Raw genomic sequence first — 12,259 nt, forward strand, 5'->3', positions numbered from 1 at the left:
GAAAGGAGTACGTCATGGTTGTTTAATTGTCACCTTGCTTATTGAACTTACATGCAGAGTACAGAATGGGAAATCCCGGGCTGGATGAAGCACAAGCTGGAATCAAGACTGCTGGGCGAAATATCAATAACCTTAGATATGCAGACACCACCTTTATGGCAGAAAGTGAAGAAGAACTAAAGAGCCTCTTGATGAAAGTGAAAGAGGAAAGTGAAAAAGTTGGCTTAAATCTCAACATTCAAAAAACTAAGATCATGGCATCTGGTCCCATCACTTCATGGCAAATAGATGGGGGAAACAATGGAAACAGGGACAGACTTTATTTATTTGGGCTCCAAAATCACTGCATATGGTGACTGAAGCCATGAAATTAAAAGACACTTGCTCATTGGAAGGAAAGTTATGACCAACCTTGACAGCATATTAAAAAGCAGAGACATTACTTTGCTGACAAAGTCCGTCTAGTCAAAGCTATGGTTCTTCCAGTAGTCATGGATGGATTTGAGAGTTGGACCATAAAGAAAGCTGAGCGCCTAAGAATTGTTGCTTTTGAACTGTGGTATTGGAGAAAACTCTTGAGAGTCCCTTGGACTCCAAGGAGATCCAATCAGTCCATCCTAAAGGAAATCAGTCTTGAATATTCATTGGAAGAACTGATGCTGAAGCTGAAATCCCAATACTTTGGCTTCCTGATGCAAAGAGCTGACTCACTGGAAAAGATCCTGATCCCGAGAAAGACTGAAGGCTGGAGGAGAAGGGGACAACAGAGGACAAAATGGTTGGATGGCATCACTGACTTGATGCACATGAGTTTGAGCAAGCTCTGGGAGTTGGTGTTGGACAGGGAAGCTTGGTATGCTGCAGTCCACGTGGTCACAAAGAGTTGGACATGACTGAGCAACTGAACTAAACTGAAAGAAACACATGTGAATTTTAAGAGCAATACCTTTTTCACTTATTAGTGGGGCAAATGCCCATGTTTCCTAACAGGCTGCTGGCAAGACTGTGGTGTCACTGGCTGATAGCAGAGCAAAATGGCCACCGTGGTTCCTCCTTGGACCTGCCATGCTTGCTCCTATCTCAGGGCCTCTGCACTGGCTGCTTCCTCTACCTGAAACTTGACTTGCTCCTTCTAGTCATTTGAGGACCCAGCTCCTTTTCCTTTCCTCAGTGAAGTCTCCCTGATTGCCCGCCCCTCAACCAACCCCAGCATTACACTCATTTTCCTCATAGTGCTCATCTTTATCTGTTTTCCTCTCTTCGGCTAGATCAGAGATTAGCAAATTTTTCCTAAAAATGGCCAGATAATAAATAGCTTAGGCTTTGTGAGCCCTATGGTCTCCCTTGCAACTCCTCATCTCTGCTGTTGTAGCACTAAAGAGTCATCATCAATGTGTAAATGAACAAGCGTGAATGTTTGTTTGTTTTTTTTTTTTTTGGTGGCCTGTACAGGGAGCATGACAGTTTCAATGAAGCTTTATTTGCAGACACTGAGGTTTGAATTTCATGTTAATTTTCAACTGTCACGAATCCTTCTTTTGATTTTTTTTCCAATCACTTAGAAATGTGTAAACCATTCTTAGTTTGGGGGACGAACAAAAAGGCAGTGGGCTGAATTTGGCCGGCAGGTCATATTTTGCCCTTTCTTGTGCTAGGACATCAACTTCAGGGATTATTGTCTGTTTGATCTGCTGCTATATCCCCAGCACCTAGAACAGCGCCTGGTTGCCAGTAGGCTCTGAGAGATGTTTCCTGAGTGAGCCAGTGAAGAGATCTATGTGAGTTTTGTAGCCAGCTACTGAAGGGCAGAGAAGTGGGTTGACAGATATGAGCCAGTACAATCCTCCTGTCCATTTACCCATGTGAACCTGGGCAGGCTCCCCTAAGAAGTCCCAGAAAGAAATGAAATACTGATACTAGAGTTGCAATTTAGCATCTTTATTCTTCCCCTTTAGCTCAATGGTGATCCTGACAAACAGCTTCTACAAGGAGGAGGCAGAAAAGACTGGACTGGGCAGGGGTTCCCCAAGGACCTAGCCTCCTCCCCCTCCTCCTCCTGTAGGGCTGGGGTTGGGGTTAGAGTCATGATCTGAGCTTGGCATCCCCTGAGGAAGAAGGGAGTGGACCACTCTTCAGCCTGTGGCCATGTTGATGGGAACCAGGAGAGCAGTCCATCTCCCTCCACATGCACGGGTGGATGCACACCGGGGCCCAGGTGAAGCAGGGCTTGGTCAGTGTCCAGATACATGGCTCTGGCCTGTGGCCCAGTTTGCAAACATGAAACCTAGGCTGATCGCCATGAAGAGGACCCCCAAGACACCAAAACACAGAGCCTGTGGGTGAGAGGGAGAAAAGATGGGGCTGGGTGTATACATACACCCAAGCTCCTCCATCCCCTCCAGAGAGTGCCACGTTCATTCCTGATCCTCCTTTTCTGCTCTCTCTCCTTCTTTAATACCAACCCCTTCCTGTGACTCCTCCTTCCGTTTTCCTAGAATTCTTTAGGGATTACTCTCCCCCATCTTCCCTGAAAATGTTCCAACTTTCTCCAGCAATGTTCCTTCCATCTGTCTGAAGAATGCTTCCTCCACACCAGCCCCTTCTTGAGTGCTTGCTGTCTTCCCAAACTCTTCTTGTGCTCTGTCTTCTCAGCCTCTTCCTATGACAATCTCCTTCATTCTTCTAGACCATCTGCCCTCTTTCCTCTAAGCCCCCTCTTGAAAATGTTCCTTCAACCTTTAGCCATCCTTGAATGCTCCTTCCTCAGAATGCTCCCTCTTTCCCCAGCCCTCCCCTGGAATCCTCACCTGGATCTTGGGCCAGGAGTAGAGGGGCTCCACCTCAGAGGGCACAATGCGGAGGTAGAAGATGCTGGGAAGGATGAAAATGAGGCTGGGGGCTGAGGTAGACCCTGAAGGACAAGCAGGAAGGAAAGAAGCAATGTAAGACTGGGGTACAAGGCCCATATTAGGTGGGGTCTAGGACTAGGGTTGGAGATACAGACCGATAACCCCAAAGATATCCCGGATGGTTGGCACACAAATGACGAGGACATTGACCAAGACAAGCAGGATCAGTGCTATGGCCACATGGCGTGGCCAGCTGAAGGCCTTGCTTGGAAAAAGTAGCTGCTGCAGAGCCCGGCGGATCTGTGACCAGAGTATGGTAGGATGAAGGTCAGGGCTCAAGCACTGCCTCCCCTTCTGTGTATTTATCTGTCTCTAACACCACCCATAGTCTGAGACCCCTGATTTCTCCTCCATCTGACTCTACCACCATTCTGTCTGACCATCCATCTGTGCCTCCACCTTCTAAATGAGCATCCTGCATCCCTTCTGCTTGACAGTCTGTGACCCTTCTGGGTGATCATCCACCTATGCCTCTACTCACTGTCTGAAATCTTGTCCTCCTCTATCCAACTAGGTCTGCCTCCTCCTTCCTGACCACCCACATGTCCTTCCACCCTGAGGTCCCTGCCCTTCTCTCCTCATCTGATGACTTCCATCTCCCTCTTCTGTCTGCTCAGCCAACCTCTTCATCAGGGTGTCTTGTCCCTCCTACACCTCACTACTTCTGTCTCCATCCTTTGTCTGTCCATCCCTATTTCTTCATCTTGAACATCCATCTCCCTATGCCTCTTCCCTCTGTCTATTCCTGCCTCCCTCTTCTGTCTAGTCAGACATCTGTGCCTTCTCCCTCCAAATGACCAACCCTGTTCTTCCGATGATTTCTGTTCTGCCATCGATGTTCCCCTTATGTCTGACCATCTATTTTAGCCCTCTCTGTCCATCTGACAACTCTATCTTCCCTGTCTGTCCATCCCAGCCTCCTCTATCCATCCATCCATCCACTCCTACTTCCACCCTCCATCCAAACATTCCTGCCTGCACCCACCCTCTACCCATCCATCCATGCCCCTCCACCCTGTAGGCCCACCCTCACCCCCAACATACAGGGAACAGCACAACTGGCACCGTGAGAGTCACAGCGAGTAGCACCGCTAGACGCACACAGAGGATGAGCAGGTCATGCTGGCTGTACATGTGCAGCATCTCCGCCTCCACGCTGCCTGGGACACAGGACACAGGAGATGGGCTGTGATTGGAGCACCAGGACCAGTGTCCCAGAAACATATATGTGTGCACACACATACACACGCACACACAGACAGTGACAAAATCTCCATGCAAGGTGTGTCTAGTCCCTTTGGAAACCGATGGGTCTAAAAGCATGCAAGGAAAATGCTGAGGCTCCTGCCTAGTAATCTACCCAGTCCCCACCCTAGCTCTCTACCCAAAACTGGCCCCAGCCCCACTCACTGTAGAAGGTGAGGTATCCAAAGGTCGCCGTGAGCCCATACATGCAGAACATGGCCCCAATGGACACGTTGGCCACAGCCTGCATTCTGCGCTTGGAGGGCCTGAGGTATAGAGGTCATAGAACTGTCATGTCCAGACTGTGGACTTGGTCCAGGCCCCTCCAAACCAGCCCCCACCCTCTAGAGTCTTCCCAGAGCTGATGTTCAGCTAGTACACACTGGGATGCCCATCTCTGCCTCCCCTGTATTAGCCACGCCTCCCTTCTCTATCCATCCCTCTCACCCCATATGACCAACTCTGCCTATCTCTCTGCCCATCTCTGTATCTCTTTTTCATTTGGCTGTCACAGCTGCTGCCTCCATTCTGATTATCCACACTGTCCCCCTAATTGATCATTCATACATTCCTCCCATTATCACATCATCTCTGCCCTTCCTTTGCACATCCATATCCTTCTCCATCTGACCTTCCCCATCTCCCCATCCCATCCACATATGCCACCCCTTCATCTGATCTCAGTCTCTCCATTTGCCCATTCACACTTGTACTGGATGTTAAAAGGGTAGAATACTTAAGCCCCAATTAGTAGTCATTGCGTTGCATCTCCCAAGGCCTCCTGGCCACCTCAAACCCCTCCCTTGGCACAATCTGGCCACAATCGAGCTGTACAGTACCAGGACTATGATAGACATTATGACTATCACCCCACCTGCTGCCCTATCATCCATGCCCACTTGCCTGCCCACTCACCGGCAGAGTTCTGTGTAGATGGGCAGCACTTCAGGGTGGCAGACAAAGGCAAAAGCCATAATGGGCACTGTGTAGAACATCTGGGGGAATGGTCCAAGTACAAGAGATTAGAGTCTAAGGGTTCCATCTTCTCCCTGCCCCCCCCAGCCCCACCATTGCCTTCCACATCAGACACATGGAAGCCCCCAATGTCCAATACCTGGCTCCACTCTGAGCAGAGTGCAGTGTGGGACAAAACCAGAGGACCTGAGCACAGTGCAAGGCATAGACATATGCCAGCACACCAACCTGTGAGTCAGCTGTGAACATCTGGGCCTCACAGCTTGTGTTGAGCACCTGGATGGGAAGGCTTGGGGAGCTCTTGCTCTCCACTGCTGTTTCATTGTGCCCTACAGTGCAGCCAAGCTGGAACTTCTTATAGATGACCTGGAGGAGGGAGGGTGGGGAAGTGAGACCATGGGGAAGGCTATGTCCCAATGCCCCAAACCCTTTCTGTACTTTTGCATGTCCTTCTCCCTCAGACTTACCGAAATGAGGAAAAACAGCATACAAGTCAGAGAGAGACCACTGGTATACCCCAGGTAGCCTGCAAGGGGCAATATACAGAGTCTCAGAAATCAAGGGAATCCCCCCCCCGAGCAAATATCAACCCCCTAGTCTGACCTTCAATTCAAGGCCCCCTCACCCCAATTTGCCATACTTTGCACAAACTTCTACCTGGACCAGCCCCCAACTTGACAAACTCCTATTCATCTGTTAAAACCCACACCAAACAAGCTGTCCCCTGGTATTCCACAGCCCTTGAAAATTGAGATTCTTTGAATCTGGCTCCCCTTCTTTAATTCCATCATCCAAATGACCAAGGCAGGAAGCCTCTTACCCAAGTGTCTCATGAGGGCCAGTGGCAGGATGATTAAAACACTGACAATGATGATAAGGAGGTTTCCCTTCAAGAACCAGTCCCTAAGGAGACAGGCAAACATAGTGACTAACTGCCTACCAAAGAAAACTGTCAGGCAGACACTCATAGAAGACAGCCAGACAGGTTTCTGCACACAGTCAGGAGAGATGAGCTGACCCCTCCAGGTGGTTACAGGGACAAATGGCACAATGGGAATGACAGAAACAGCCAGACAGATTATCAGACTGTCAGCCACACACTGTCAGAGGGATATAGCTGGGAACACACACATAGCTGGACAAACTGTGTCATCAGACCTCAAGTGGACATATAGTCAGATGGGCAAACAACAGCCCACAACAGCCAGACTCACATTGTCCAACACAAGGTACCAGACACAGAGTGAGTCATGACCCTGGTATGTCTAACAGGTAGAACAACAGTCTGATGATCTCTTGATGATCTGCAGAGTCGACAAAAAGTCAGAAACACATATGTGTGATTGTTTGAACAACTCAAGGTTTGTTGAGCACTTGAAAGTAGTTGAGCCAATTTGGCCACAGAGTCAAAGATGGAAATTGAGACAGAATTAGCCAGCTGGCCATGCTGTTGGAACCAAGCTGAAAGAAAGAGGGATCTGTACAGATATTGGAGGGAGGTGTCCAGGCAGGATAGTCTGTTAATACAGAATTGGCTGAACAATTGTTCATTTCTTCAAAGAATTTTATTAAATAGTGCTTACTATGTTCCAGGCATTCACATATTCTCTTCCTACTAGACACACAGTTACAAATCAACAAAGCACCACTGGTCATATATGCAGTGGGAGCTAATTATAACACTTAGACACACCTAGTCACATAGACTGTTAGCTACCTGAATGGCTTCAGGATCAAACCAAAGATATAAGAGGATATGCAGAATCAGCTATCATATACAAACAACTGAAAAGATTCAGCCAGCAGACGGATGCAGAATTAAACACACAATTGGCTGGATGTATACTCGGAACAGGCAAACATACATGGTTGGAACCATAATACAGAAAACATATACAGTCACAGTTGAGGCTCACACACAAACAGCCAGAAAGAATTTGCCAGAACAATGGTAACCAAGTTAAATACAGAGAGTTAAACACAAGTCATTTATACATTGGAGTAGGAAACAGCAACCCACTCCAGTATTCTCGCCTGGAAAATTCCATGAACAGAGGAGCCCTACTCGGCTACAGTCCACGAGGATACAAAGAGTCCAACGTGACTGAGCGACTGAGCAGGCACACACATGTATACATAGCTGGTGCCACGGTACACTGCACAAACACGTGCACATATTCTGCCGGAGTCAGTGACCATACACTTATACCTAGACAGATTCAGCCAAGCCTAATGGAACCAGAATCAAACAGAATCCACCGGACAGAGAAAGTCAGAGTAAGCAAATGTCAAACACACATGGTTGGAGTCACAGTATATAGGACACAGCTGTAGTCAGCTAGCATACAGATGGCCAGAGAATCTGCCAGTACAAGAGTCACAGAATCAAACCCATGGACAGAATTTAGGTCTACTGGATAGGTGTAGCCACAGGGTCAACATGAGAGTACACTGGACACATGGAGTCAGCCAGAACAGTCACAAAAATCAACATGTGGTGTTACTGGACTCCACTAGCCAGAGCAACAGTCACACATACTGCTAGCATCACAGTACACAGGAATCGCAGTCTGCCCAAACTGGCCTGCCCAACAGCCTCAAAAACAGAAGACCTGGGAGTCAGCTGGACATAGAGTTGAAGCTAGCAGCCAGACCCCACAGGCAGAATCAGTGGCCTGTGGGTCAGAGCCAAGGGGTGTTGCACACTCACCCCTCAGGGTCCATGTCCAGGAAAGTGGCGATAACCAGGGGAAGTTCGGATTTGATGATGAACAGGTAACTGGACATGGCTGGTGCAGGTGGGGGCAGGTGTAAGCAGAAGCATTCCCCTCATCTCCCTCCCACCCCAGCCTGGGGAAGCCCACCTCAGCCCACCCTCTTCCCCCAAGCTGACCCCCACGTCTCAGAGTCCTCACCCCCAACATTGTGCAGACAGATGACCGCTGCCACCACTACTTTCCCCGCAGGCCCCAGCGCCCTCTGTCCCAGCTGTTCATAGGCTCGGATGCCTGGAGGGGAGGGGACCAGAAACGGACAGGTTGTGGGTCCAGGAGGCCAGGCCAGGGGTGGGAGAGCCTCCCAGGACCAGAGCCTGGGAGCTAGGGAGCTGGGGCTTGGGCTGATTGGGTCTCATTGCTGGGAGCTGGAGGTGAGGGTTAGGCAGTTAGGATTGGGCTTGGGACTGGAGTCTGGCAGGTAGGATCTGTGGCCAGAGAGAAGGTTGGGGCCAGATGTGGGTAGCGGGGGTCTTGGGGGCCCTACCATGGCTTCACTCCACTGAAGCCATGGTAGGAATGAAGTCTGAGATCCAGGGCCGTGGCAGCTTGGGAACTGGGGGTGGGGTGTGTCTCGGGTTGTGGGGCTGGCTTCCTTGCTAAGTAAGCTGGAGACTGAGGGTGGAGTGGAGTGGTCTCGGAGTAGGGAGGGTCTGAGCAACAGGCTTCGATGGTCAGACTGAGGGCTGAGGATTGGGGCTTGGTAATCTGGGAGCCCAGATAAGGTATGAGATCCAGGGTACAGTCTGGGGTCTGGAGCCCAGAGAGTTGAGTGTGGTGTCTGGGGTTCTGGATCCAAGTTCTGAGGGGCCGGTCTTGGGTCTGGAGGTCAAGGTCTAGGTGAGCTCTGGGTCTCACCTACAACACCAGCACAGGTCAGCAGGAGATGGATGGAGTACGAAGACAGAAGAGCGATGCACAGCAACAAAGCCCTATGGCAGATGGCACTGCTCGGACTTGGCCTCCAGGCCTCCTGGCCAGCCCCACAACACCCAGCCCCCACCCCAGGCTGCCTAGGACTCACAGGAAGAGGAGGATCCCCGTGTGGGCCATGGCATAGGCCAGCCCCAGGATGCCGCTGCCCATGATGGCGTTGCTGAGGTTGAACACTGACATTCCAAACGATGTCTTCCCCTCGAACTGCTGGTAAGGGGCAAGGCCCAGGGAACATGGGGAGGGGGACCAGGTAAGGAGACCAGGGACAGAGACCAGTGCTGGGGCCTTGGGAAAGGCTAGGGAAGAAGTGATGGGGGCAGGGAGAAACCCAGGAAGGGCCATCAGAAGAAGGAAAAGAAATTGAAGATAGGAAAAAGCTGGGAAAGGGAGAGAAGGGAAGGGAGATTCTAGAGGGGAGCAGCTGGAAGTAGAGAGGAACAGGGGAGGGTGAGGCAGAGACCAGAGGCAAAACAGCAAGGGAAGAGGGAGCAGTAGGAGAGGGCCTGAGCTGGGCAAGATACAACTGGGATGAGTCGTGTGGGGTCACTCACATCGATGAACTGGGCCGGTTTCCTCCCAGGAGAAGGACTATGGCTGGGCAGGAAACCCTCATGCTCCTGCCTGCAAGTGAATGGGCAGAGAAATTGAGGAGGTGATGAGAAGGTAATTCGGACCCCTGACCTTGACCACTTGGGTCCCCGACTTACTCCACAGCACTCCCAGGGAGGGCTCCGTTCATCTTTGGATCCTGCAGTTCCATTCTGTAGGCAGAGAAATGGGGCGGGGAGGTCAGTTATGGAGCAGGGCAGCTTACAATGTGGGGCAACCTAGATGAAGGGATCTGGGGCTCTGATGGCGATGGACAGATACAGAAACAGAGACACAGATGAGGCGAGGGGAACGGGGACAGAGGGATGAGGGAGACAGGGAGGAAAGTGGAGAGGACTGGAGACAAGAGGGAGAGGCTGAGGGAGAAAGAGATGGGAGAGAGACAGAAGGGAATCAGAGAGGGAGAGACGCCAACAGTTCCTCATTGAGACACGGAGAAAAAAGAGGGCAACCAGAGATAAAGGGGTAGGGACAGAGACAGAAGGAGAGATACCGACCCCGCAGCAGACCAAATGGCCATCTGGAGTGGGGACAGCCTCTCCTCTCAGACCCCAGACTCACTCTCTCTTGCTCTCGGTTTCTCTCCTTCCCCGGTCCCCCGAGCACCTCCCCCTTCCCTCCACCCTCACCGTGTGGTTAGGCCTCTCACTCCTTACAGGGACACGTGTCGACCCGACTGCCCCACCCCTCCTAGCGCCCCCTACCCCCCTCCTCCCCGCCTGGGCCGCCAGCCTGAGCAAGAGCTGATGCAACCTGTTGAAGGGGCTGCGGATGGGGTGGGGGGCAGGCTCGGTGACCCCAGCCCCGCCGGGGACAGAACACGGCAAACTGCTCTCTGCCACAACTCTGAATATCCTCGCTAGAGGCCAAAGGCAGTTCCCCAAACTGAACCCCCTTCCAGGGATAGAAGTGACCCGGGGACTCCCATTTAATTCCCCTTCTAGGGACTAGAGAGATATTCTCCAGGACCTTTGTCAAGTCTTATACAACCCTATTTTAGTAGAAGTCATTTTAGAGACACTACCAGGTTTGCGATTGTTTCTGGACTTGAGGTGTCTCAGGAACCTCGCCTGAGCCCTAATTTCCCCTCATGAGGAGAAGCGGTGCCTCAGACAGTCATCAAAAGCCCACTCCCAGTGCCTGATGTGTTTCCTGCAGTGGGGTGTCTCTGCAATCCCCATGCAAGCCTGGAGTCCCCCTCTTCTGGATGGAGTGTCTCTAAAGAAACCCTCAGCCCTGAACTCACTTCCTGGGAATGCCATATCTCAAAAAACCCCATTCAAGGTCCCCATCATCACTAAAAACTGCCTCCAGGAAACCCCCTACCCAAGCCCTGAATCCCCTTCGTGGGTCGAGGAAGGTTCTCAAGGAGCCCCATCGTCAAGCGTGAGCACCCTTTCGAGACTCCCACCCACTCTTGGATTCATTTCCTGGGATCAGGGTACCAAAAGGACACCCCCTCCCATTTAATTCCTCACTAGGACTACAAAAATCTCCAGGGAACCCCTGACCCCCCTCCCAGGATCCCTGTTTGTGCCTTGGCGTCTCAAGAGCCCCCTTGATGGCCAGCACCCCCTCCTCACCTCCCTGCTCCTCTCAGCTCTTGAAGCGGCAACTCACAACTGGGGCTCTGGGACCCCGCCACTGGGCGGCAGGGCTCCCACTCAGCCAGACCCTGCCTTCGCCTGCCCTCTGACCAATCAACACCTAGGGTTTTGTCGGTGGCTAATCAGCACTGCCCCGCGGTTTTTTTTTTTTTTTTCCCCTGTAAAGTTTTAACTTTAATTCAGTTTCCCTCTTCTGGTTCTGGGTGGGGGAAAGAGGGGGGTTGCCTCCCTTCATCTGAACCCACGTTGAAGGAAACAGAGGTTTCCCAGGCAGCGGTGGAGATGGACTAAAAGATCAACGGAACAGACCCACATCTAGAGAGAGGAAAAGACAGACAGAGGGAACTGACTCAGGTCAGACACATGGCAGAATAGGATGGATGGCAGGAGGAGAGACAGAGATAGGAAGAGAAATGATCTCAAATAGAGATGAGTAGTCAGAAGAAACAGCACAAGGACAGAAAACAAGAAGGGGCAGAAAGACACAGGGGGTGTGCGGGAGTGATAGACAGGCAGCTGGGCAGTAAGGGGAGAAAGACTCAGAAACAGCGGGCACGGAGAGGCTCATGCAAGCTCCTGGACAAATGCAGATGGACAGGTGGACACAGCCAGACACATCCCCAAACAGAGATTAGGAACAAACACACTGGCCCAAAGGGACAGAGCAAGTGGCTGAGGCTGAGAGACACATAGAGGGGCAGGTGGCAACAGGCAGAGAAAGTCAGATTCAGGCAGAAGAGCAGACAGATCTGAGGACAGCAGTGGGACAAGTGCAGGGAAAGACACAGCCAGGCCACCATAGGCTGACCTCAGACAGATAGCCCAATGGAGAAAGGACCCTAGAACTTGGAGGTCCCCAGAGGGAGGCAGGGAGGGCATTTGTAGTTGGGTGGAGAGTGTGGATACACGCTGTCTGCAAATTAGGCACGCCCTGAATTCCTGGACCCCAGCCTAGGCACTGGGTGGAGCCTGTCCACACCCTAACTGAGGAGTTCCACTGTCTGTCTGTCTGTCTCTCTTAAATAGGGGTCTGTGTGTTGACTCCATTCGGGCATGTGTCAGGCATGTCTGTTTCAGGCGAAGCATGTGTCTCCTGCAGGAAGTCAGGCGGGTGGACATGGGGTTCGAGCCCCACTTGACTGGGCTGCTTGAGGCCCAGGTGGACAAGAAGCCTCTGTCCTGGCCCCTCCACCCACCTGCCCGC

At 51.5% G+C, this 12,259-nt stretch overlaps 1 protein-coding gene across 9 annotated transcripts; it reads right to left on the reverse strand.

Moving 5' to 3' along the window:
* Window positions 1–1,914: 1,914 nt before the first annotated feature.
* On the reverse strand, window positions 1,915–11,080 carry SLC38A5 (solute carrier family 38 member 5). Of its 9 annotated transcripts, none has more exons than XM_081567968.1 (16): window positions 11,032–11,080; window positions 9,547–9,600; window positions 9,391–9,460; window positions 8,928–9,043; window positions 8,762–8,835; window positions 8,045–8,137; window positions 7,840–7,918; window positions 5,950–6,032; window positions 5,597–5,655; window positions 5,358–5,495; window positions 5,070–5,149; window positions 4,320–4,420; window positions 3,954–4,069; window positions 3,005–3,149; window positions 2,808–2,911; window positions 1,915–2,333 (listed from the first exon to the last, which is right to left on the reverse strand). In XM_081567968.1, exons 2-16 carry the CDS (start codon window positions 9,597–9,599, stop codon window positions 2,232–2,234), a joined length of 1,413 nt encoding a protein of 470 aa, XP_081424094.1. In that variant the 5' UTR covers window position 9,600; window positions 11,032–11,080; the 3' UTR covers window positions 1,915–2,231. The 9 variants fall into 9 exon arrangements, with proteins under 9 accessions (XP_081424094.1, XP_081424093.1, XP_081424092.1 ...); XM_081567967.1 differs by having other exon boundaries at window positions 8,928–9,046; XM_081567966.1 differs by lacking the exon at window positions 11,032–11,080 and adding an exon at window positions 9,946–10,048.
* Between the last annotated feature and the right edge of the window lie 1,179 nt (window positions 11,081–12,259).

This window comes from Giraffa tippelskirchi, chromosome X (genome assembly GCF_054371585.1).
Source record: "Giraffa tippelskirchi isolate mGirTip1 chromosome X, T2T-mGirTip1v1.2.pri, whole genome shotgun sequence".
Taxonomy (NCBI): Eukaryota; Metazoa; Chordata; class Mammalia; order Artiodactyla; family Giraffidae; genus Giraffa; species Giraffa tippelskirchi.

Coding starts and splice junctions, on each gene's coding strand:
- SLC38A5 (XM_081567965.1), bottom strand. CDS start 9,968: ATGGCCATTTGGTCTGCTGCGGG. Junction 5,656..5,949: donor GGCCCTCATGAGACACTTGG/GTAAGAGGCTTC, acceptor TGCCCCTTGCAG/GCTACCTGGGGTATACCAGT. Junction 4,421..5,069: donor ATCTACACAGAACTCTGCCG/GTGAGTGGGCAG, acceptor TCTATACCTCAG/GCCCTCCAAGCGCAGAATGC.